This window comes from Schistocerca piceifrons, chromosome 6 (genome assembly GCF_021461385.2).
Source record: "Schistocerca piceifrons isolate TAMUIC-IGC-003096 chromosome 6, iqSchPice1.1, whole genome shotgun sequence".
Classification (NCBI taxonomy): domain Eukaryota; kingdom Metazoa; phylum Arthropoda; class Insecta; order Orthoptera; family Acrididae; genus Schistocerca; species Schistocerca piceifrons.
In genome coordinates this window covers 543,742,937-543,770,449 of record NC_060143.1, presented here as the reverse complement: position 1 = coordinate 543,770,449, position 27,513 = coordinate 543,742,937, and the positions used below count along the sequence as shown (strand labels likewise).

At 44.0% G+C, this 27,513-nt stretch overlaps 1 protein-coding gene across 1 annotated transcript in view; it reads right to left on the bottom strand.

Annotated features, from left to right (window-relative positions):
* LOC124803453 (serine/threonine-protein phosphatase 6 regulatory ankyrin repeat subunit A) overlaps window positions 1-27,513 on the bottom strand; it is a 446,739-nt gene that overhangs the window by 240,192 nt on the left and 179,034 nt on the right. Inside the window, exon 11 of the mRNA XM_047264641.1 lies at window positions 8,906-9,050. Within this exon, the coding sequence (XP_047120597.1) occupies window positions 8,906-9,050 (145 nt within the window). The remainder of the gene's footprint in view (window positions 1-8,905; window positions 9,051-27,513) is intronic.

The window sequence follows — 27,513 nt, the reverse complement described above, 5'->3', positions numbered from 1 at the left end:
TAATCGATTCCGTATGACAGGAGGCAACACTCAGCTACACGAACGTGGCCTGGTGTACGATTACATCCACTTTTAGGGCACCAGACGTCGAGAATGTCGATCTGATCATACACGGTACGTTCTAGGCCGCCACCATGGACAATCGCTGAGTTTAAGAGGGGCCTCTGGATGTCGCTGCACGCTATACTGGTCTGCCTGATCTACTCTGTGGAGAGCCGAAGTGCATCTGATGCTGCCATGTACACTACCTGATCAAAAGTATTTGGACACATACTTGTGGACGTTTATATGGGGTGTGTCCAGCCTTCACCGTTATGACAACCTGAACTACGCTGAGGGGAACTTTAAAATGAAGGTTCTGAATGTCCGTGGGGGGATGGCAGCCCATTCTTCTTCAAGAACAGAAACCAAAAGAGGTAGTCCTGTTGGACGCTGGGGCATGGAGAGAACTCGACGTTCAGTCTCATCTCCAAAGTGCTCCATCGGGTCAGGTCGGAGCTCTCGGCAGGCCAGTCCATTTCAGTGGTGTTACTCTCCTCAAATCATTGCCTCACAGATGCTGTTTTGTGATAGGATGCATTGTCATGCTGATACAAACAATCATCGACTCCGAACTCTTCCTCTACTTTGTGCAGTAGACAAAACTGAAAATGTCTTCATACCCTTCCGCATTTAACGTTTACTCAAGGCATTGAGGGGTCACACCACAACCACGAAAGACAGATCTTAACGCTACCTACCCTGTACTTCACTGTTGGCAGCACTCATTGATGGCTGGTAACGTTCTCTAGGTATTCGCCAAAACCAAACCCTTCCATCGGACATCCACAAGCTATAGCGTCTTTCGCGTTTCTTCTTTCTCCTTACCTTATCCGGTATCTTCAGGGGGTCGCCATTTTAATCTGGATTTGGCACGGAAATTGTGTACCCCGTCTATCTGCGTCTAGTGAAAGTGTGAAAACGTTTTCGAAATGTTCGCGAGTTGTGTAATTTATGTTGGAAGTGGGTACGAGCTCGGTAGTGACCTAGAAGGACGTGGGAAACCGCCGAAAATCGACATCCACGCTGGCTAACCCAACGGCCGTCATCGTTAATCCGCTGGGTGGATTCGATCCGCGGCCGCGACGCCTCCCCAGATCGCGGAAGCGCCGTGCAAACGCGTGCGGCTATCGCGGAGGCTAAGAGTGCAGTGCGATTCATCACTTCAAATCACTCGTTCCAGTCATCCACTGATCACAGGGGACGCTCTTTACACAACCTCACATATCACCTAGCATCGACTACAGAAGTGTCTTGTGAGCAGCTGATCGACCACAGTACCCTGTTCTTTTTATCTCTCTGCACACAGTCATTGTGCTAGCTGGATCACTTATAGTGTAGGAATTTGTACCAAGGGAGTAAGGGAGAGTATGTTGTCATGGGTGGCCGGTACCCTCTCTATACGACACAAATGCACTAGTGAATTTACACGGTTCTTTATTTACGTGAATAGATAGCAGCTACACTACTGGCCAATAAAATTGCTGCCCCACAAATACGACGTGCTACAACCGCGAAATGTAACCGACAGGAAGAAGATGCTGTGATATACAAAATATTAGCTTTTCAGAGCATTCACACAAGCTTGGCGCCGGTGGCAACACCTACAGCGTGCTGACATGAAAATTTCCAACCGATTTCTCATACACAAACAGCAGTTGACCGGCGTTGCCTGGTGAAACGTTGTTGTGATGACTCGTGTAAGGAGGAGACATGCGTACCATCACGTTTCCAAGTTTGATAAAGGTCGGATTGTAGCCTATCGCGATTGCGGTTTATAGTATCGCGACATTGCTACTCGCGTTGGTCAAGATCCAATGACTGTTAGCAGAATATGGAATCAGTGGGTTCAGGAGGGTAATACGGAACGCCGTGCTGGATCCCAATGGCCTCGTATCACTAGCAGTCTAGATGACAGGCATCTTACCCGCATGGCTGTAACGGATTGTGCAGCCACGTCTCGATCCCTGAGTCAACAGATGAGGACGTTTGCAAGACAACAACCATCTGCACGAACAGTTCGACGACGTTTGCAGCAGCATGGACTATCAGCTCGGAGCCCATGGCTGCTGTTACCCTTGATGCTGCATCACAGACAGGAGCGCCAGCGATGGAGTACTCTACGACGAACCTGGGTGCACGAATGGCTAAACGTCATTTTTTCGGATGAATCTAGATTCTGTTTACAGCGTCATGATGGTCGCATCCGTGTTTGGCGACATCGCGGTGAAGGCACATTGGAAGCGTGTATTCGTCATCGCCATACTGGCGTATCACCCGGCGTGATGGTATGGGGCGCCATTTGTTACACGTCTCGGTCACCTCTTGTTCGCATTGACGGTACTTTGAACAGTGGACGTTACATTTCAGATGTGTTACGACCTGTGGCTCTACCCTTCATTCGATCCCTGCGAAACTCTACATTTCAGCAGGATAATGCAAGACCGCATGTTGCAGGTCCTGTACGAGCCTTTCTGGATACAGAAAATGTTCGACTGCTGCCCTGGCCAGCACATTCTCCAGATCTCTCACCAATAGAAAACGTCTGGTCAATGGTGGCTGAGCAACTGGCTCGTCACAATACGCCAGTCACCACTCTTGATGAACTGTGGTATCGTGTTGAAGCTGCATGGGCAGCTGTACCTGTACACGCCATCCAAGCTCTGTTTGACTCAATGCCTAGGCGTATCAAGACCGTTATTACGGCCAGAGGTGATTGTTGTGGGTACTGATTTCTCAGGATCTATGCACCGAAATTGCATGAAAATGTAATCACATGTCAGTTCTAGTATAATATATTTGTCCAATGAATATCCGTTTATCATCTGCATTTCTTCTTGGTGTAGCAATTTTAATGGCCAGTAGTATATTTAATTTGAATAGAGTGCTTGAGTCGTGGTACAAGCTCTTCAGTAGTAGTCCTCTTGCAGACAATATTGGTAATCTTGCTATGGGCACAAATCTAACGCTATCTGCTGTCATAGCTTGTGACGCGAACTGAGCCTGCACTGCAACTAGCTGACAGACGCCAGACTGGAGTGTCAGTCAGTGCGGCCCTCCTGTCAGCAGCTGCGGCCTAAATATGTGCTGTTGAGAGGGGGTTGGTGGCATGTTGCTTGTGAGTCTGTCTCTGGCATCTCTTGTGATAGACACACTTGATCCAGCATCTTCTATCGATCTTGGCGTTACATCATTACCGACCGGTGTGTGGGCGACAGCTCACTCCAGCACAGGTAGCAGTATGGAACTCATGATTGATTCCTTCCACTCACTTTATTTGACTTTTTACAACCACTGGGCACAGTACTTGATCGAACCTGCTGCCAGTAGATCAGGGCTGCCTGAACTTGGTTTAGCTGCGGTTGCTCCTTTGTGCTTCTCAATCACAATCTCCAGTGACTTCAGCTTTAGAGGGTTTGAAGTGTCCCTGGTGGATCTGTCACTCAGGTGACACCCAATTACTGGTCCACAAAAAAATGGTTCAAATGGCTCTGAGCACTATGGGACTTAAATTCTGAGGTCATCAGTCCCCTAGAACTTAGAACTACTTAAACCTAACTAACCTAAGGACATAACACACATCCATGCCCGAGGCAGGATTCGAACCTGCGACCGTAGCGGTCACGCGGTTCCAAACTGAAGCGCTTAGAACCGCACAGCCACACCGGCCAGCTACTGGTCCACAGTCGAAGTAAGTGAGCTCCCCTGGCTGACCTTTTCTATTGCCACCTCTTCTATATTGGGAACGCAGTAGTTCCCATTTCGTTTCATACTGACTGGCCTGCCACTCCTGAGTCTAGGGGTCAACTCAGCATTACATAAGGGTCTGCAGATTCGTTTGATCAGATAGTGTACGGTCACCACACCCCGTATCAACCTTGAGAATTATGTCGCCAGAGGGGCAGTGCACATGCATATCAATTACCACGGCACTGTGGAATGTGACACGATGTTCTCACTGCACCTTTACGACATGCCTGATGTTAAACTTCCTGGCAGATTAAAATTGTGTGCCGGACCGAGACTCGAACTCGGGAACTTTGCGTTTCGCGGCCAAGTGCTCTACCTTCTGAGCTACCCAAGCACGACTCACGTCCTGTCCTCACAGCTTCACTTCTGCCAGTACCTCGTCTCCTACCTTCCAAACTTTACAGAAGCTCTCCTACGAATCTTGCAGATCTAGCACTGCTGAAAGAAAGGCTGTTTATATTTTCCAATTAACAGGTCCAAGGTTTCTTCAAATGGTTTAAATGGTTCTGAGCACTATGCGACTTAACTTCTGAGGTCATTAGTCCCCTAGAACTTAGAACTACTTAAACCTAACTAACCTAAGGACATCACACACATCCATGCCCGAGGCAGGATTCGAACCTGAGACGGTAGCAGTCGTTCGGTTTGAGACTGAAGTGCCTAGAACAGCTTGGTCACAGCGGCCGGCCGAAGTTTGTTTCTGTAAAAGTCGCTGGAATATTGTTGCTTTTTGACGTCATCACTATTTATTCATAAATTCTTAACACTTTCTACAACGTCATTTGTTAAGTAAATGCATTGTGCAGCACTTCAACAAAACACAAATAAAAAAATGGAAATGAGCGTACGGCACTGTTGGTCGGGAGGTCCAATCCGGGGAAGTTTGGCCACCAAATGCAAGTCTTATTTCAGTCGACGCCACATTGGGCGACAGTCATGAGAATGAAATGATGATGAGGACAACACAACACCCCGAGTGGAGAAAATATCCAACCCGGTCGGGAATCGAACCCGGACCCGTCGGCATGGGAGGGGAGCACGTAACCACGCTACTAAGTTTATAGTAACATCGGCTAATCTCGACAACAACTGAAAAACGTATGGCGCATTTGGCCCCTAAAATTTCTGTCAGTATTACGTATACGGATACCAAATCCTTCTAGAGCAGGATAGACTTGAAATTAATTCACTACGACTGTCTTCATTTGAATTACTTTTCATGTATTATTTACATAATGTCTTCTGGAAATACCTATTTATACAATGACTTAGGAGCCAAATAATTAATGATTAAAAATGCAAATTTTGACACTATTAAAACTATCAGCTTCCTGTCTTTGTGTAATTGTCAACTGAATTATCGATAATAAAATTAGAAAAATTAAAAATGAAAACGTAAGTATTGTATAATGAAAACTAAAGCATAGTTATATTATTCTCACTGTAAAGGGGTTTTCGATTGATTTAAATTAACAAATGATTACTAATTTTCATGCTTCCAAGATCGATGTTTCTAAACAGATCGATCGTGGTGTCCTGCTTCTCAGTCCAAAGACTGGTTTGATGCAGCTCTCCACACTAGTATGTTGTGCAAGTCCCTTCATCTCCGGGTAACTACTGCAACCTACATCCTCCTGAATCTACTTACTGTATTCATCTCTTGGCCTCCCTCTACTATTTTTGCCACCAACGCTTCCCTCCAGTACCAAATTGGTGAACCCTTGATTCCTCAGGATATGTCCTACTAACAGATCCCTTCTTCTAGTCACGTTCTGCTACAATTTTCTCTTCTCCCAAATTCCGTTCAGTACCTTCTCATTAATTACCTGATCTATCCATCTAATCGTCAGCGTTATTCAGTAGCACCATATTTCAAAAGCTTCTGTTCTCTTCTTGTCTAAACTTTTTATTGTTCATGATTCACTTCCACACATGGTTACACTCCGTACAAATACTTTCAGATAAGACTTCCTGACACTTAAATCTAGATTCGATGTGAAAAAACTTCTCTTCTTTTCTTGCTATCGCCATTCTACTTTTTATATCGCTCTGCTTCGACCATCATAAATTATTTCGCTGCCTATGTAGCACTACTCATCTACCACCTTAACAGCCTCATTTCCTAATCTAATTCCCTCAACATCACCTGATTTTAATTCGACTACATTCCATTATTCTCGTTTTGCTTTTGTTGATGTTCATCTTATATTCTCTTTTCAAGACACTGCCCATTCCGTTCACGTGCTCTACCAAATCCTTTGCTGTCTCTGACAGAATTACAATGTCATCGGCAAAACTCAATGTCTTTATTTCTTTCTCCTAGATTTTAATTCGTACTCCATATTTTTCTTTTGTCTCCTTTAATGCTTGCTCAATGTACAGATTGAATAACATCGAGGATAGGCTACAACCCAGTCTCACTCCATTCTCAGCCACAGCTACCCTTTCGTGCCCCTCGACTCATATAATTGCCATCTGGTTTGTGTACAAACTGTAAATAGTCTTTTTCTCCCTGTATTTTATCCCTGCCATCTTCAGGCTTTCAAAGAGAGTATTCCAGTCAGTATTGTCAAAAGCTTTCTTTAAGTCTACAAATGCTATCAACGCATGTTTGCCTTTTTTTAATCTATCTCCTATGAGAAGTCGTAGGGTCAATATTGCCTCCCGTGTTCCTACATTTCTTCTGAATCCAAGCTGATCTTCCCTGATGTCGGCTTCTACCAGTTTTTCCACTCTTCTGTAAAGGATTCATGTTAGTATTTTGCAACCGTGACTTATTAAAGTGATAGTCTCGGCCCCTCCCCGGAATTTACACGAAACAGGTGACTTGTGTGTACACATGTGGTGCCAACTCCCTCCATTGATCTACCGAGGCCTCACTGCTTCCTTGTCACGACGCGTTGCCGCCGTTATCCGCGCCAAAAGGGAAGAAATTGGCTATTAGGTTGGTGGTCATAAGTTCTGATTGATCATTGAACACAGGGTGTTTCAGAAATGATGGCCAATATTCAGGGACATAACAGGAATGACCATTTGAAACAAAACAAGTCAAGTAAGCAGGGGCTCTAAAACGCATACCTTAAGAGCTATGATCTTCGATACTGTGAAACAGATCTCTTTTACTGCAAGCTCTTTGCTTTCCATAATTTGGGAAGTGATAGTATGAAGCAAAACAAGGAAAACATGTCCAGTAAACATGTATTCTAAAATGAACCCTTAAAAGTTATGGGCACTTGTTCATTAGAAGAGCTGTGTTTCAAAGTAGCGAAGATGAGCAAGTGTCCATAGCTATTAAGGGGCCTGCATGCGTTCAGTACTTATTGACAATTCTAGTTTGCAAAACCTTAAAAATATTGAAGCGACATCACAGTATCGATAACAATGAAAAAAATTGTCAGCAAATAACTCGATTTTCGAAGGTTAAGATGTGTAACACCCAAAAGAAAGCGTGTGCTGCAGTTATATTAGATGTAGCTTATAAAAAATGGTTCAAATGGCTCTGAGCACTATGGGACTTAACTTCTGAGGTCATCAGTCCCCTAGAACTTAGAACTACTTCAACCTAACTAACCTAAGGACATCACACACATCCATGCCCGAAGCAGGATTCGAACCTGCGGGAGCATTTCTACAAACTGCTGAGTAATACTGCACTATATTCTCAATTTAATGAAGTAAGCTGTGTCATAGGGAATCCTGCGTTAACCATCTTAAAGACTCCGTGAAAACGTAATCTGAGGTATGGTCTACAACAGAAAGGCGTATTGAAAATTAACCAGTGCACACTAGCACGGCCTGACTGGTTCCTGAAACACTGTCGACATCTGAATATTGTTAAACGGTCAATAACTGACGTCACACGTTCAGTATATATTGACAATACTGAGAATATTTTGAGGTCCATCAATACTGCTCAAATGGCTCTGAGCACTATGGGACTTAACTTCTGAGGTCATCAGTCCCCTACAACTTAGAACTAGTTAAACCTAACTAACCTAAGGACATCATACACATCCATGCCCGAGCCAGGATTCGAACCTGCAACCGTGACGGTCGCACGGTTCCAGACTGTAGCGCCTAGAACCGCTCGACCACCCCGGCCGGCCTATCAATACTGCTCGTCAATGTTTCTAGTACTGACAATACGTCAATATGCGCCCTCAGACGGTGAATACAGCGACAGTTTGAGAATATTATTGAACGTGTGAGGGCCCCTTTAAGGTATACATTTTAGAGCACCTGTTTACACGACAATTTTTTTCCCAATTTTGGTTCACACCACCACTTCCCAAAATATGAAAAGCAAAGAGCTTGCAGTAGAATAGATTTGCCGGCCGTTGTGACCGATCGGTTCTAGGCGCTCCATCCCGGACCCGCGCTGCTGCTACTCTCGCAGGATCGAATCCTGCCTCGGGCATGGATGTGTGTGATGTCCTTAGGTTAGTTAGGTTAGTTAGGTTTAAGTAGTTTTAAGTCTCTGGGACTGATGACCTCAGATATTAAGTCCCATAGTGCTTAGAGCCATCTGAAGCAGGAGAGATTTGTTTCACAGTACCGAAGAGCAAGAATTGCTCATAGCCTGTAAAGTATGCGTTTTAGGGGCCCTATTTACTAGACGTTTTTGTGTCGAATGATCATTCCTGTCATTTCCCTGAATATTGTGCATCACTTCTGAAACACCCTGTATTTTGTCACCGCTGTGAGAATTATACGAGACAAGCAGGTGTAAATAAATTTATGGTGTCTGATGACGTGTCTGGTTGGTTGCAACTGGCAGTGAATAGAGGTTTACTCCGCCAGCAAGCAAAGAGCTTGCAGCAGAAGATATTTGTTTCACAGTATCGAATAGCAAGAATTGGTCTTAGCTTGTAAAGTATGCGTTTTAGAAGCCATATTTAGTAGACATTTTTGCGTCGAATGGTCATTCCTATCATACCCCTGAATATTGTGCATCACTTCTGAAACACCCTGTATTTTGTCACCACTGTGAGAATTATACCGGACAAGCAGGTGTAAATAAATTTATGATGTCTGATGGTGTGACTGGTTGGTTGCAACTGGTAGTGAATAGCGGTTTACTCCGCCAGCAGCTCTTGGCTTTGACAGTCTGACTCACCGGCCTGTCCGAAGTAGGCGGCCACGTGGAGTGCGGTGACGCCGAGCTTCTTGCTGGAGACGCGCAGCGACTGCGTGGAGCGCATCACGTCCAGCACCTGGTTGTGGCCGTTCTGCGCCGCCAGGTGCACCGCCGTGAAGCCCGCCTACAAACACACACGCACGTACATACATACACAGCACACGTACCACATCGGTGATGGTGGCGCCGGCCGGTATTACACTATCAACTTTCTTTGTCAAAGATTTGATCAAAGATGTTATCAAATATTCCGTCAAATATATTTGACAAAGACCTTTGACGTAGCGCTAGAAGGGGTATTACACTATCATCATATTTTTCGTCAAAGTTCAAGATCGCTGACAACAACAACTTGTTATTAACTGCAGCAATTGCATGTACCACAATTGCACTGTGTGCACATGCGGAAGGGAAGCGGGGGAAAAACGACGACACGATAAAAGCATTCAACAAAACTTGTTCCGTGAGCTTACAGTGGAGGACGTCAAGTCGTACATCAATTACTTAAGAATGGATGAGCATACATTTCTGTATATACTCAGTGAAGTGTGTCCTCATATCACAAAGCACAATATTCACTTAAGAACTGCTACATCTTCAGAAGACAGGCTCACTGTAACACTCCGATTCCTTGCTACAGGAGAGAGTTAGGTTAGGTTACGTTAGGTTAGGTTAGGTTAGGTCAGGTCAGGTCAGGTCTCCAATCTTCTGAATCTGTTTTTGTATTCAGCGTGCCTCACGTTGTAAAGCGCCTCATCAGCTTCATACATCTCTATTAATTTTGTAGTTGTCGACACACACCAATTGTATTTACCGACAATGTTTATGAAAACACTACAGACGACAGAATGCTGCAGCGATGCTAGCGCTCTGTGCGGTAACATGTCACGTTGCAGTGAACAGAAGACAAGCGACTTCTTTGATCGCCGGCCGAAGTGGCCGTGCGGTTCTAGGCGCTGCAGTCTGGAACCGCGAGACCGCGAGGGTCGCAGGTTCGAATCCTGCCTCGGGCATGGATGTGTGTGATGTCCTTAGGTTAGTTATGTTTAAGTAGTTCTAAGTTCTAGGGGACTAATGACCTCAGAAGTTGAGTCCCATAGTGCTCAGAGCCATTTGAACCATTTGAACTTCTTTGATCAAATCTACAGCGAGGCCCTAGATTTGATCAAACATTTGACGACATTTGATGAAGTTCCCTATTACACCATCAAATATCTTTGACAAAGATATTGGACAAAGATATTTGACAAAGAAATTTGATAGTGTAATACCGGCCTAGGAAACCACTGTACCCTCTACAACAGTGCTGTGCTGTCACCTTCAACAGTGTACCTTTCAGCTGCAGGTGGTTATAACAGTTACCAATTACTGATTACTCTTTGTTGCTTGGTTACCAATTCATCCCAGTCTTGGAAAAAGGTGTCCAGTCTATAGCGTAAAATCAAACCTTTCTTACATTTATACGTTATTTCAAGCGTAATAATGGTACACAAATTGTGTACTAAAAGTCCTTTACAAATTCATTTTAATATTAATTTAATACAAAACTTGAACCTATCTACAGGGGATGTTAAATTGATTCCATATTTTTAGATTTCCAGAAGGCTTTCGACACCGTTCCTCACAAGCGTCTTCTAACCAAACAGCGTGCCTACGGAGTATTGCCTCAGTTCAGCAACTGGATTCGTGATTTCCTGTCAGAAAGGTCACAGTTCGTAGAAATAGACGGAAATTCATCGAGTATAACAGAAGTAATATCCGGCGTTCCTCAAGGATGTGTTATAAACCATCTGTTGTTCCTGATCTGTGTTAACGACATAGGAGACAATCTGAGTAGCCGTCTTAGATTGTTTGCAGATGATGCTGTCATTTACCGTCTCGTAAAGTCATCAGATGATCAATACTACTTGCAAAATGATTTAGACAAGATATCTGTATAGTGCGAAACGTTGCAATTGACCCTGAATAAGGAAAAGTGTGAAGTTATTCACACGGCTTCTAAAAGAAATGGAGAGCGGTTCTAGGCTCTTCAGTCTGGAATTGCGCGATCCCTACGCCGCAGGTTCGAATCCTGCTTCGGGCAAGGATGTGTGTGATGTCCTTAGGTTAGTTAGGTTTAAGCAGTTCTGAGTTCTAGGGGACTGATGACCTTAGAAGTCCCATAGTGCTCAGAGTCATTTGAACTAAAAGAAATCAGCTAAATTTCCATTACGATATAAGTCACACAAATCTGAAGGCTTTAGATTCAACTAAATACTTAGGGATTACAATTGCAAATTACCTAGATTGTAACGATCACACAGATAATATTGTGGGTAAAGTAAACCAAAGACTGCGATTCACTGGCAGAACACTTGGAAGGTGCAACAGGTCTGCTAAAGAGACTGCTTACACCGCGCTTGTCCGCCCTATTCTGAAGTACTGCTGTGCGCTGTGGATCCGCATTAGGTGGGACTGACGAATGACATCGAAAAAGTACACAGAAGGGCAGCTCGTTTTGTATTATCGCTAAATAGGGGAGATAGTGTCACAGACATGATACGTGAATTGGAGTGGCAATCATTAAAACAAAGGCGTTTTTCGTTGCGACGGGATCTTCTCATGAAATTTCGATCACCATTTTTCTCCTCCGATTGCGAAAACATTCTGTTGGCACCCACTTACATAGGGATAAATGATCATCACTATAAAAGAAGAGAAATCAGGGCTTGCACAGAAAAATTTAAGTGCTCGTTTCCCCCGCGTGCCGTTCGAGAGTGGAACGGTAGATAGACATCTTGAAGGTGGTTCATTGAACCCTCTGCCAGGCACTTTATTGTGAATAGCTGAGTAATCACGTAGATGTGAACCTGCACAATATTTTTTACTTTATCTCCCACGCGCTAGAAGATTTAAATTGTTGGGTGGAACGCACTCTTGAGCAAGCAAATGCGGAGCGAATAATTCTCCATGCTGTTTTCATTTTAAAAAAAGAAAACGCGACAACCAGTTGTGCATGTCGTTTTTAACAAAATTAGAATATGATTTTGTAAGTCAGGGTAAACCGGTAGGAGAACGTTTATTGATGAGATGGAATTACCGCGACTAGGAGAACGGTGCTCAAACAAGGGAACCTCCCCATCGCACCCCCCTCAGATTTAGTTACAACTTGGCACAGTGGATAGGCCTTGATAAACTGAACACAGATCAATTGAGGAAACAGGAAGAAGTCGTGTGGAACTGTGAAAAAATAAGCAAAATATACAAACTGGTCATGAGTCTTCGCCACATAGGCAACATAAAGGAGAACGCGAGCGTAGGAGCGCCGTGGTCGCGTGGTAGAGTGAGCAGCTGCAGAAGGAGAGGTCCTTGGTTCAAGTCTTCCAACGAGTGAAAATTTTGCTTTCTTTATTTTTGCATAGTTATTATCTGTCCGTTCGTTCATTGACGTCTCTGTTCACTGCAATAAGTTTAGTGTCTGTGTTTTGCGACCGCATCGCAAAACCGTGCGATTAGTAGACGAAAGGACGTGCCTCTCCAATCGGAACCGAAAACATTTGATCGCAAGGTCATAGGTCAACCGATTCCTCCACAGGAAAACACATCTGATATATTCTATACGACACTGGTGACGGCATGTGCGTCATATGACAGGAATATGTTGTCGACCCACCTAACTTGTACACTTGGCGAATGGGTAAAAAGATTCTTCTACCTTGCCCGATTTAGGTTTTCTTGTGGATGTGATAATCACTCCCAAAAAAGTGATGAAAACATAAGAGTTTGTCACATAAACTGGAAATAAAAAATTAAAGTTTTCACTCGATGGAAGATTTGAACCAAGGACCTTCCGTTCCGCAGGTGCTCACGTTACCACGAGACCACGGCGTTGCTGCAGTCCTATCGTCTTTAATGTTGCGTATCTTGCCATGAACTACTCAGTTTGTATATTTTGCTTATTTTTTCACAGTTCCACACAACTTCTTCCTGTTTTCTCAATTGATCTGTGTTCAGTTTTTCAAGGCCTATCCACTGTGCCAACTTATAACTAAATCTGAGGGGGGTGCGATGGGGAGGTTCCCTTGTAAGTAATTGTCATTTCTTTTCTTTATTAACACCGTGATGGGTCGCTGGGCTGTGAATGTTTTTGGTGTGCACGCGAGTAAACGGTGCACCGGCTTTGAAACGGCGAGCAGGGAAAGCGTTGGCCAAATGGGACAAGCTGGAGCTAGGACGTGCTACAGGGGTGGCGAATTCTTAGAACGGAGGCCGGAACGCCGGTCCAGTGGGGCGGTTCCAGACTGTAGCGCCTAGAACCGCTCGGCCACTCAGGCCGGCAGCCATTGTCCACCTAAGCAACTGCACAAGCTAATGTACAGTCAGCAAGCAGTGTGCACGACGCGGGTTCGCCTTTCCGTGTTTCGTGGACCTCCTTAGAAGACAGTCATCTACTCCTTATAGAAAGCGCGGGGTACGGGAAACAAAGTGTAGCCTCGCAGCGGCTCTAGCTTTCTTTCTGGAGCCTTGATGTGTGAGGCTAATAGTATAGGCGGGGCACCGCGTGATTGGCTTAACAGCGTGTGACGTCAGAAGAGCAGCTCTCGGGGTCAATGTTTTTTGGCAGTAGGGGAGATGTTCATGTTGAGATTGGCATCTGCTGCCCCATAGCTGAGTGGAACCGGCACGGTAGCTCAGCGTGTTCGGTCAGAGGGTTAGCAGCACTCTGTAATAAAAAAAAAACTGAGTTAATCGATCAACAAGGAACTTAAACAGATGTCTTACGATGTCCTCCCCGAGCAGATGCAACGATCAAAATCGAACAAAATGAGATCAACAACCGCAAGACCGCTACGGTCGCAGGTTCGAATCCTGCCTCGGGCATGGATGTTTGTGATGTCCTTAGGTTAGTTAGGTTTAATTAGTTCTAAGTTCTAGGGGACTAATGACCTCAGAAGCTGAGTCCCATAGTGCTCAGAGCCATTTGAACCATTTTTGAGATCAACAAAGAATTAAAAAAAAAAAAGAACAGGTGTCATCGGACGTGCGCCACGAACAAATTCAACGAACAATATAGAACAAAATAAGATCAACAACAAACAAAAAAAGTGGTCAGCGTGAGGGATTGCCGTCCTACGGGCCCGGGTTCGATTCCCAGCTGGGTCGGGGATTTTCTCAGCTCAGGGACTGGGTGTTGTGCTGTCTTCACCATCATTTCATCCCCATCGGGCGCGCAGGTCGCCCAATGTGGCGTCGAATGTAATAAGACCTGCACCAAGGCGGCCGGACCTGCACTGTAAGGGGACTCCCGGCCAATGACGCCAAACGCTCATTTCATTTTGGCGTGATTCTCTAGCTGGAGGGAGTTCTCGCGATTGGGCAGCAGTGCTTCTAAACTCTGCAATTGGCAACTGGCGCAGCTTTGGCAGGAAGGAATTAAAAACGCGTAGGTGAGGGCCACGAGAGAAGGCACAAGGTGTTTGGTCGCGGAGGTGTCCTGATGAAATCCGTGGACGGCAGCGACGGAGGACGGATCGACTTGGCGTTGCATCGTGGTTGGGTCTGCAACATCTCAGAAGTCCTATAGGGTGCTGACGACGTCGTCATCACGAAGGGCCAGCTCTTCTACAGTGTAAAGAGCGGCGCAACGCATTCATAGCCACGATGAGAACAATTCGCAGCACCGGCAGAGAGGTCAATTGGATTTCCCGCACCTTTGGGATCCAGAATGATCACCTGAGTCAAGTTCATAGCGCCTGTATGAATGTGAGAATTTTTGCGACTAGTCCCACTCACTGTTTGTCACAAATTTGTAGGGTTATATAGCGTGCAATTATCGTTGTACTTGTTTGAGTGTACATTCTCAAGTGGGCAAGTAGCAAATTCGTAGATAGGTAAATGACACTGCCATTTACTTTAAATCACGCCTGAGTTTGGAAACAGAACTGTCACGGAATGAGATTTTCACTCTGCAGCGGAGCGTGCGCTGATATGAAACTTCCTGGCGGATTAAAACTGTGTGCCCGACCGAGACTCGAACTCGAGACCTTTGCCTTTCGCGGGCAAGTGCTCTACCATCTGAGCTGCCGAAGCACGACTCACGCCCGGTACTCACAGCTTTACTTCTGCCAGTATCTCGTCTCCTACCTTCCAAACATTACAGAAGAAATCTGCCAGGAAGTTTCATATCAGCGCACACTCCGCTGCAGAGTGAAAATCTCATTCTGGAAACATCCCCCAGGCTGTGGTTAAGCCATGTCTCCTTTCTTTCAGGAGTGCTGGTTCTGCAAGGTTCGCAGGAGAGCTTCTGTAAAGTTTGGAAGGTAGGAGGCGAGATACTGCCAAAAGTAAAGCTGTAAGTACCGGGCGTGAGTCGTGCTTCGGTAGCTCATATGGTAGAGCACTTGCCCGCGGAAGGCAAAGGTCCCGAGTTCGAGTCTCGGTCGGGCACACAGTTTTAATCTGCCAGGAAGTTTCAGAATTGTCACGGTTTTCATCTTGAATTTAGATGTTCTTAATTGATGTGTTTGTGAATTTTAACTAATCAATGTTTCTGTTTGGTGCGTTCACTATATCAAGTTAGGTGCAATAAACCTTTGGTCAGGCAGATACTTTCAATCATAGTAAGTCACATGCAAATAAATTATTCCAGTCACATAGCGTCAATCAAATTCAGATTTATGGAAATTCCCCACTTTAAGGTCCATCACACGGGCCACAATTTCGCGTTATCCACTTAATTTTGCACGCAACTGAAATTTAAGAGATGGATCTTAAAGAAGTAGTCTGCCTGCAGCTAGTTTTGAGAGGCTGGGAGTGTAACCACCACTGGGGTTTTTCAACCTATGCGATAAACACAACCAGCTTCAAATCAGCTTCATAGTACTTAATAAGCTGAGCTTTTGGTTTTTCAGAAGTTTCGTCTGTTACAAGCAGCCAAGAAGGCTAGGGGCCAGACACTAACATGGTTCGGCCGGCCGGAGTGGCCGAGCGGTTCTAGGCGCTACAGTCTACAACCGCGCGACTGCTGCGGTCTCAGGTTAGAATCCTGCCTCGGGCATGGATGTGTGTGATGTCCTTAGGTTAGTTAGGTTTACGTAGTTCTAAGTTCTAGGGCACTGATGACCGCAGCAGTTAAGTCCCATAGTGCTCAGAACCATTTTTGAACTAATATGGTTCGATTTCGATTGCTTTCACACTTCACCCTCCCCCTGTCCTATCCCACACCACCGTCTTACTCCGAGGCTTCTAGAGGTGTCGTAACAAATAGCAATTTTTTCATATACTATGTCATATATCTGCTAAATTCAGTTGAAATGTGGCCATGTATTCCATAGTTATGCTTGCAAGTCACCGCGTTACAGCCCCCACCAATACAAACACGGGTGCAAGACACATCTAGCCCCCATCATAATTGTCTTGCAGTACCTCCATGCAGTACACAACACACACACACACACACACACACACACACACACACACACACACAGAATATGTGGTTATTAACAGCGAAACCTGATACAGGTGAACGTACATGATGACAGAACCAAAAATTCGAATAAATATGGGTTCGCAAACGAGCTGAATCAATGTGTGGTTACGAGAAGCCACTGCCTTCATTATGAATTATTCTCCCAGCTGTACAAACGTATTTGAAATATGAAACTTTCACTTTAGTCCCCATATAGCTGGACTCAAATTTTCACAACAACTTATGGTTGGGGAATGATAAATACCTTCGCAGAAATGTTACTCGCAATAGTTCAGTTTCATGTTATGAAACATGTAATTGATTCCAGTAAACAGCTCGTTTCTTTTCGGAACTGGAGTAATCTACTGTAGATTTTATGCATCAAAAGGGTGCTAAATTTGGCAGCCACGCTCGACACGCAACAAGTATTGTTTCCAACAATCGAACGTTTCCCTAAGTCGATAACGCTATCGTCGCGTGTCATATGTACTGGCGCCACAACACTATGGAACGAAGGGCTGCATCCGCCAGCGAAAGGTATTGTGTCCAGTAGGCACGTAAATGTAGTTTGCGTAAGATGATACTATGTGTGGTGTCACCGCCAGACACCACACTTGCTAGGTGGTAGCTCAACCCTTTGTTTCCTGACATAAGAAAAAATTTACTTTTTAACATTTTCTTTGCAGAATTGATGCTACTGTGGCCTCAAATGACGGTAGCATTTTTTGTAAAATTTTATTTTATTTTTCACAACTTTTTTCTCTCCTGGTACTCAGAAGTACCGTCAGACTCCATGGACAGAATCACAACATGCGCAGAAAAATGCTCCAATTTTTTTAACTTGTACTTCATTCCACATAAATATTAAATACTTTTACATTAGAAAATTAATTAACAGAAATATGATACTTCTGAACTTTTTTTAAATTTCGCATAAATTTATTCTAGAGCAACTTCACAATACATAGTAGCTCAGCTATACATTTTTGACAGTATATACATATCACATATTTAGTGATACCTCATGAAATTGTAGAAAAGTTCTTTTTCTCATTGCAGCACAAATACACTTTACATGTACTACAGTGAGAATGTGGTCTCGACTGAATTTTATTTTTCGCACACATTTCGCATCGTCCTCTTTTACAACTGAACACTACAAAATGGTTTCCTCGGTTGCCAAGACGTACATCCTTCGGAATAGAAAAGTTATCCTTCCTTCTCTTTGGGAGAGTTATTTCATCTTTACCAGAGTTTCTCTTTTTGAGATTTGGCACTTGCTGTTCATTCATTAGCCCTAGTGCCACAGAACGCCTGAATTCCAGCAGTGGCAGTGCCCTATGTAGATCACTGAAAATGACGTAAGCATTGACAAAAGCAATTTCTATTGCTCCCCAGAAGAGATGGTGCCACCATTTCTTTGATCGCTTGTCAAGACCTTAAGTTGAACGTAATCTGTCTGCATGATCCACACTACACATGTTTTTATTGTAATCACATACAATAACTGGACATGGTATAGTCATACCAGTTCCATCTTTCTGTTTTCTTGTCACTACGCTCTGTTCAGTGCCATGGAAGTATGACGCAAAATACAGTACTTTATTTTCCTTCCCTTGAAATACTGTTAGGTCTAAAGATGACTCTCTGTGATTTGATTTAGACATTTTTCTTTAGGTAAATTCCCTGGCAAACCTTACCTGTTTGTTCTAATTGTTCCACAGGCAAATGTATTTACGGATTTCTGTGTGAGAAAAAGTGGACAGAACAACTAGTGAGAGGTAACGCATTGTTGCTAGAATAAAGTGTTCGCACAACCTGACGGTACTAGTAAGTCCGCCTTATATTTTCCACTTTATCTCATTCACTTGTAACGTAATGCTTCCAACTATTATAAAAAAACAAAGAAGGTAAGTACGTACAATGGAAAACTCAACGGAAGTTTCAATAAATTGCGCACAAATTCAGGCAACACCATGGAAACAAGCACTCACAATCTTCTGTTTTCACAGCAGCGCGCGAAAAACAATTTCAAGCTCTGATCGCCAGAGAGGTCTATGTATTGCACAATAACATCTATGAAACAGTAGAGCAGAGTTACTGTTACGTACCGACAGGCTCTCAGATCACGAAACTGCACCACGAGAAAATAATGAGAGTCAAAACTTACTGGTACTTTTAAGTACCGCCAGGCGACAAAGGGTTAAATCGGCCGCGGTCCATTTAGTACATGTCGGACGCGCGTGTCGCCACTGTGTGATCGCAGACCGAGCGCCACCACAAGGCAGGTCTCGAGATACGGACTAGCACTCGCCCCAGTTGTACGACGACTTTGCTAGCGACTACACTGACGAGCCTTTCTCTCATTTGCCGAGAGACAGTTAGAATAGCCTTCAGCTAAGTCCATGGCTACGACCTAGCAAGGCGCCATTAGCCTTACATAGATTGATAGTTATCATATGAAATGTCTCATCAAGAATGCTGTATTCACATCAAAGAATAAAAGATAAGTGTTCGAGGAGCTGCATACTTTTCTTATGAGAATTCACTACTTATCCTGTTCCAGACTTGATGCCAGTCGGCGTGTGTGTACGCGTGCCTTTCGGCTCCCTTCCCAGTGTGGCGTAGCTAGCTTGTTACGCCACAACACTATGGTAAGTCATTTTTCCGTTATTTGGCATCTTCATATTTAGTACACTATACACCAATCCTTTTTTTGCCTTTGGGAGTGGCGACGCCATCGTAATAATAGCCTATATATGAAATGGTAGTTCAAAACCGGCTTCGGGAAAGGTTAGGGCGTTCCCTGCAGGCGACACGCAGTTCTTGGAGTGCTGGGGGAACTTTGAGAAGTGGGCGACTAGGCACCAACACAATGAAGGTGGGCATCATTAATTTGATGACCCTTACTGGGAAGGCGGAAGAGTTGATAGACTTCATGGAAAAGGAGAACTTAGAACAGATGGGACTTGGAGAAGTTAGATGGAAGAGAAGAGGTAGGAGGGAAATGAGGAAAGGCTACACACTCTACTGGAGTGGTGGACAAGAAGCCAAAAATGGAGCAGGTATCATAGTAAAACCAAACCTAAAGGAATATGCAGAAGCAGTAGAATACACAAGTGATAGGGCGATGAGGATTCGGCGGAGGACAAGGAATGTAGTGAAGGATTCATCCAAGTAGATGCACCACAATCAGGAAAAAAAGGAGAGAACATAGAGGATTTTTCTAGATGTATTAGAAAGTATAACTACAGATGTGGATGCAATAGTAATCGGTGACCTAAATGCGCAGGTAGGCAAAGAAAAGCTGGGGAAGGAGATAATTGGCTCATATGGAAATGGGAGGAAAAATGAGGAAGGAGAGAAACCGGTTGATTTCTGTGAAAGAAACGGGCTGATTGTGGGCTACACATGGTTCCGTAAAAAGAGTAGCCAAAAGATAACGAGATATGGATGGGGTGATAGACTGACAGTCATCGATGACTTTCTGGTGGAAAAGAAAAATCGGAGACAGTTGACGGATGTAACTGCACTCCTAGGAGAGACTTTTGATGGAGACCATCGAGTGGTGGTGGCAAAGATGAGATTCGATAAATTGAAAGACATAAAGGAAGAAAGGGAAAGGAAAATAAAAATGTTGAAACTAAAGGATGGCATGGTACAAGAAAAGTTTAAGGAGTTACTTAAGCGTAAAATCCGTAACAACGAGTATGGCAATGAGGAAGAGGAATGGTGTAAGTTCAAAGAAGTGTTTGTAAGCTCTGCTTAGAAGACCTGTGGCAGAGTGTCCGGAAGGGTAAAGGAAAAGGAGACACCATGGTGGGATGAGAGGGTGAAGGAGGTAGTAAAAGAAAAGAAGAAAGCCTGGAAAGAATGAAACAGAGACCGAACAGCAGTAGAAAAGAGGAAAAGCTTGAAGAAATTCACACGAAAGCTGGAAAAAGATGTTAGTAGTGGTAAGAGGATGATGTATGGAATTACAAAGAGTATGAGGAAGGGAAAAACAGAAACAAAGCTAGTGAAAGGGGAAAACGGAGAGCTGTTAATGGAACCAAAGGAGATAAGGAAAAGATGGGAAGAGTACTTCGATAAATTACTAAATGTTAAGAATGGCAATGAAAAGGGAATGGAAAAAATGGTTCAAATGGCTCTAGGCACTATGAGACTTAACATCTGAGGTCATCAATCCCTTAGACCTAGAACTACTTAAACCTAACTAACCTAAGGACATCACACACATCCATGCCTGAGGCAGGATTCGAAAGGGAATAGAAGTACGGCAGGGGGGCAGGGGTCTGGAGTAAGGGGAGTATATAACCATGTTAGAAGTGAAACTAGCTCTGAGAAAAACGATAACAGGAAATGCACATGGGATAGACGAAATTACTGTGAATATGATAAAGCCAACTCGACCAGTTGGGCTACAGTGGCTATGTAGACTAATAAGATGCATTTGGACCCAAAAATGTGTACCTGAAGAATGAGGAAAGGAAATAATAATTCCAGTTTTCAAGAAGGGTGACAGGAAAGTATGTGACAATTATCGAGGGATCATACTCATATCCCAAGTAGCAAAAATAATGGAGAGGATACTGGAAAGAAGAGTGAGAGAAAAAGTGGAAATGCAGTTAGAAGAGAACATTATGACTTTCGTCATGGTAGAGCAACAGTGGACCCAATCTTTAGTATGAGACAGTTGATGGATAGACATTGAGAGTATGGGAAAAATCATTTCTCGATCTAGTGAAAGCATATGACAGTGTTCTCAGGGAAAAGGTATGGGCAACCTTGAAGAGAAAGGGAGTTGGAAAGCTAACACTTGATGTCATCCGGGCAATGTATGAAAAAAGCTCTAGTTGTGTGCAGACACAAGTTGGCAGAACTGAATGATTTAAGAATGTTACGGGACTAAGACAAGGAAGTATGATATCACAACTACTATTTATAATGGTGATGGATGAAATAGTCAAAGAGACAAAACAAGGCCATAGAGGAAGGGAGATGAAGCTGCAACTATTTGCTGATGATATTATGGTGTGGGGAACAAGCAGTAAGCAGGTACAAAAGCAAATAGACATCCTAAATGATAAGTTCGAGAAATATGGAATGAAATTTAGAGTGGGGGATATGGAAGGCATGGGTCAAATTCATATTAAGGGACGGGATATTGAAATAGTTGAGAACTTTAAATATTTGGGAAGTGTATTAATGGGGAATGCTCGTTTGGAGACAGAAATTAGCAATAGAATACAACAGAGTAGTACATTTTACTAGGGTGTGAGGGGCTTGGTGTGGGGGAGTGAAGTGCCAATGAGGTGCAAGCTGGTGCTATACAAGACTTACTTCACACCCATACTAATATACGGCTCAGAGACTTGGACTATGACTAAAAGAGAGGAGAGTAGGATACAATCCAGTGAAATGAAGTTTCAGAGAAGTATGCTAGGGAAGACGAGGAGAGACAGAGTGAAAAATTAAGATGTTAGGAAAGAAACTGGAGTGTAGAAGTCGACTGAGAAAATTGAAAAGAATAGATTAAAATGAAACTTTCTGGGAGATTAAAACTGTGTGCCGGACCGAGACTCGAACTCCGGACCTTTGCCTTCCGCGGGAAAGTGCTCTACCAACTGAGCTACCCAAGCACGACTCACGCCCCGTCCTCACAGCTTTACTTCTGCCATTACCTCGTCCCGAGTTCGAGTCTCGGTCCGGCACACAGTTTTAGTCTGCCAGGAAGTTTCATATCAGCGCACACTCCGCTGCAGAGTGAAAATCTCATTCTAGATTAAAATGGTTTGGACATGTGAAGAGGATGGGAGGGGGAAGTATACCAAGAAGGATGATTGAGTTCAAGATTGAGAGTAAGAGGCCAAGAGGAAGACCGAGAACAAGATGGATTGATACAATAAAGATGAGCTTAAGGAGGAGAAACCTGCTACGGAACCAAATTGTGGAAGAAGAATGGTGGAAAGACCGAGTAAAGTGGCGAATACCATTGATACCCCAACCAGACCAGATGTTAGGTAGAGGGGAAACGAAGACGATGATGATGATGAGGATGATGACAGTCATCCTTGCTACACAAAATCAACTTACAATACAGTTCAAGATGTACCCAATATATACTGACGAAAAAAAAATCACAACACCAAAAGGATTTGCCGGCCGTTGTAGCCGAGCGGTTCTAGGCGCTCCAGTCTGGAACCACGCGACCGCTACGGTCGCAGGTTCGAATCCTGCCTCGGGCATGGATGTGTGTGATGTCCTTAGGTTAGTTAGGTTTAAGTAGTTCTAAGTTCTAGGGGACTGATGACCTTAGATGTTAAGTCCCACGGTCGCAAGTTCGAATCCTGGCTCGGGCATGGATGTGTGTGATGTCCTTAGGTTAGTTAGGTTTAAGTAGTTCTAAGTTCTAGGGGACTGATGACTACAGACGTTAAGTCTCATAGTGCTCAGAGCCATTTGAACCATTTGTTAAGTCCCATAGTGCTCAGAGCCATTTGATTTGAACCAAAAGGATTTATGCCACATAAAAGAAAGTTGGTAGGCGTATTTCTACATCTGAAAGATAATGTCTATTCAGATTTCGCGCCAATCACATAAGAGTGGAGCCAGTAGCAAATAAAATACAAGCTTTGCGGTCGTGGGCTTTAGTTACCTTTGAGATTGGACGTGGTGAGTTGACGTTAGTCAAGAATGCCTTTACGGCGACAAGACACCTTTATCAGCATCTCACTGAGTTTGAACATGCTTGTGTGATAGAGCTACGAGGAGCTGGATGTTCCTTCTGCGATATTACAGAAGGACGTGGTAGGAATGTAGCCACTGTACGTGCTCGCTGCGATAGTCACGGGAATGTACGGTCGCAACACGACCCGTCTTCGGACGGCCACGTGGTCCTACCGAGAGGGAAGATCATCGTGTTTGACGTATAGCTCTGGCGCATCGTGCTGCATCTGCAGCAGCATTTTTACCAGCCTTTGGCACCACAGTGACACAACGAATTGCTACAAATCCATTACTTCAAGGACAGCTCAGTGCCAGACATCCTGAAGGGTGTGTATCAGTGACCCCGAACCACCACCATTTGCGACTGCAGTGGTGTCAAGAGACAGGTTATTGGAGGGCGGGTATGGAGGTCTGTTGCGTTTTGTGATGAAAGCTGGATCTCTCCCGGTGTCAGTAATGGCCGCTTGTTGGTTAAACAGAGGCCAGTTGAGGGCCTGGAACCAGACTGTCTGCGTGGTAGATGCACTGGACCCACACCTGAAGCGCTCTCTTGGTTATCCCACGCACCTTGGCTGCAATGTTGCACGCTAGTCTGGTGATTCGACCTATTGTTGTGCCATTCTTGAACAGCATTACAGGGGATGTTTTCCAACGGGATAACGCATGCCCACAAACTGCAGTTCTAATCCAACAAGCTCTACAGAGTGTCGTCATGTTGCCTTGGTATGCCTGATCACCAGATCCGTCCACATTCGAGAACATATGGAACACCGTAGGACAACAACTCTAGCGTCATCAGCATGCTGCATTATTCGTCCCTGTATTGACTTACGAAGTGCAACAGACATGGAACTCCCGCCCACAAACTGACATACGGCAACTGCACAACACAATGCATGCACGTTTTCATGCTCGCATTTAACATTCTATCGGTTACACGGGTTTGTTATGTATCAGAATTTCACATTTGCAACGGCATATTTCGCACTTATATTAACCTGTGATCTTGCAATGTTAATCGCTTAAATGTTTTGCCTAGACAAATATACGAGGGTTCAAAATGGCTCTGAGCACTATGGGACTTAACATCTATGGTCATCAGTCCCCTAGAACTTAGAACTACTTAAACCTAACTAACCTAAGGACATCACACAACACCCAGTCATCACGAGGCAGAGAAAATCCCTGACCCCGCCGGGAATCGAACCGCGGAACCCGAGCGCGGGAAGCGAGAACGCTACCGCACGACCACGAGCTGCAGACTATACGAGGGAAAGTCAATTATTATCCGCTAAGTAATTATAAAATTTTACTGTAATCAAATAGGAAACTTACAAGAACATGAATTTTCGACATAGTCTCCTTGCGTTTCAAGGCACTTGGTCCATCGTTGTACAAGCTTCCTGATGCCGTCATAAAAGAAGGTTCTCGGTTGGGCTGCGAGCCAGGAATGCACCGCTTCTTTCACTGCTGCGTCCGAGGCAAATCCACGGCACCATAATGCCTGTGTGAGTGGACCAAACAAGTGATAGTCAGAAGAGGCGAGTCCGGGACTATATGGAGGATGATCAGTATTTCAAATTTGAGTTTCTGGAGCGTTTCAGCAGTGTGAGCAGCATTACGCGGACGGCATTGTCGTGCAACAACACAACACCTTTTGACAGCAATCCTCGGCGTTTGCTTCGAATTACAGGCTTTAGCCTGGCAGTAAGCATCTCACTGTAACGTACACTGTTTATTGTTCTGCCCCTTTCCCCATAATGTAACAGTAGTGGACCTTGTGCGTCCCAAAAAATCGTAAGCATCAGTTTTCCTGTGGACAGTTGGGTCCTGGAACTTTTTTTTGCACGGCGAATTTGGATGTTTCCATTCCATACTTTGCCGTTTACTCTCCAGCTCGTAATGATGGATCCATGTTTCGTCACCAGTAATGATCCTCTCTAAGAAGTTGTCACCTTCGTTACCATTGCGATCCAAATTTTTTTTGCAGATGTCCAAGCGCGTTTGTTTATGCAACTGTGTGAGTTGTTTTGAGACCCATGTTGTACAAACTTTATGAAAAATGGTTCAAATGGCTCTGAGCACTGTGGGACTTAACTTCTAAGATCATAAGGCCCCTAGAACTTAGAACTACTTAAACCTATCTAACCTAAGGACATCACAAACATCCATGCCCGAGGCAGGATTCGAACCTGCGACCGTAGAAGCCACTCTGGCCGGCAAACTTTATGAAACGCAAGTCTTTTGTAGATGATTTCTAAGGCAGAACCTTGACTAACTTGCAGACGATGTGCCACTTCGTCAATAGTTAATCGTCCAAGAGAATCATTTCACGTGAACGCTGAATGGTTTCTTCATTTGTGGCGGTAAACAGTCGTCCAGCTCCTTCATCGTGCGTAACACTTATGCGACCATTTCGGAATTTTTCAATCCATTCGATCACACTCTGTTGTGGAAAAACACTGTTCCCATTCTGTAGCGAAAGTCTTTTATGAATTTCAGCCCTTATACGCCTTCAGACCACAAAAAAACGGATCATTGAACGTTGCTTTCCTTTGGTGCAAATAGACAGCGAAGCAACCATGATTAACAGCAAGGCAGCAATAACGAAACTAACCTAGCAGTTTGAAAATTGCAAAGATATAACAAATGAACAAAGCATGCGTCATCAACGTAAAACAACATTACCACCAAAATAAACAAAAATATAACTAAATTGCCGATAATAATTGACTTTCCCTAGTATTCCCGAAATTTCATTACATTAATCTTTTGTGATGTTGCGATTTTTTGTCAGCGTATGTACATTTTTCATATAAATATCGAATGATTCTCGGAAGAGTTTACATTTCAACCTTATACGTTCGTAATTTATGATCATGTTTGTAGTAAACTACGAAGTATATCGTGAATACCAAAATACCGGCATGGCGAGGTGACAAGTACGATAAATTTGTGTAATCTTCTGTACATTACGTGGTTTCCGAATAATAAGCTGGGCATGGCACAACGGCATTGGACTCTCGATTAATTCAGTTGACGGATTAGTTCTTTCCTTTGTTCTTCATGATTGTAACACGCGAAGAATATTTACTTTACGTCCAGTTGCTCTGGGGGCTGTCTACAGTGAAGATTCTGAACAGCAGAACTGAGAAATTGCTGCCCTTGAATCTAATTCTACTTAAGCGTCTGATAATCTTGTGGTCGGCAACCCGAATTATTAGAGTAATCCTGATTGGATAGTTACATGCATCACTTACCTTTGACATCTCCAGAGTCTTCCAGTCTTATTTCAAAAGTTCTTGAGTTTTATGTTTCAGCCCTGGTATTTTCACAGACTTCGCGCAGTAGAATCGTTGTTAGCGAAATAGTTAACCGTTTCGTACAAAACTACTCCTGTACGAGCAGCTCAAGGTGAAAGTTATTCGTAAGCTATAAAAACAGCCATTTTTAATTATTTCGCTTTCGAGTTTCTATTGACTGGACACACGCAGAATTAGTTATGGCTACCAGAGCTGAGATAACTTTGTGTCCCTCAATTATTTCCATTCTTTTAAACCGATTTTCTCAGTTGTAAATATTGAAGTTCTCTTACGAAATGGAAACTGGGGTCCCTGATTTAATTTTGGTACAGTAATGCGCAACCAACAGCATCGTGGAATGCATTTTGCCACCCATATGCGTTAATTTTGAGAAAACTTGGAGATACATGGAAGTTGCAATCCACGACTTGATGATTCTAAATCAAAATATCACTCAGTTTCAAGCGTGAGTAAAGTACATCGATGGTGTTCAATTAGCTCTTGTGTGGTTGTTTGCAACTAATTCCATCAGGAGCATCCCAGGTCGGATGGCTGTACGCATCTCTGGATTCCTCTGGCATTATACACTATGTGATCAAAAGTAAACGGACACGGGGCTGAAAGTGACTTATAAGTTCGTGGCGCCCTCCAGCGGTAATGCCGGAATTCAATGTGGTTTTGGTCCACTCTCAGGCTTGATGACAGCTTCCACTCTCGTAGGCGTGCGTTCAGTCAGGTTCTGAAAGGTTTCTTGGCGAATGACAGCTCATTCTTCATGGAGTGCTGCACTGAGGAAAGGTATCGATGTTGGTCGGTGAGGCCTGACGATCTATACGATTCAAGTCAGGAATCTGTACAGGACAGTCCACTATGGTGATGTTATTGTTGTGTAACCACTCAGCCACAGGCCGTGCATTATGAAATGGTGCTCTATCGTGTTGAAAGACGCAATCGCCATCCCCGAATTGCTCTTCAACAGTGGGAAGCAAGAAGCTGCTTAAAACATCAGTGTAATAACCGCACTATAAATCAAATGTTTGTTAGCGTTAAGCAAAACTGAGACCAAAATTATTGCACTACACTGAAGAGCCAAAGAAACTGGTACACCT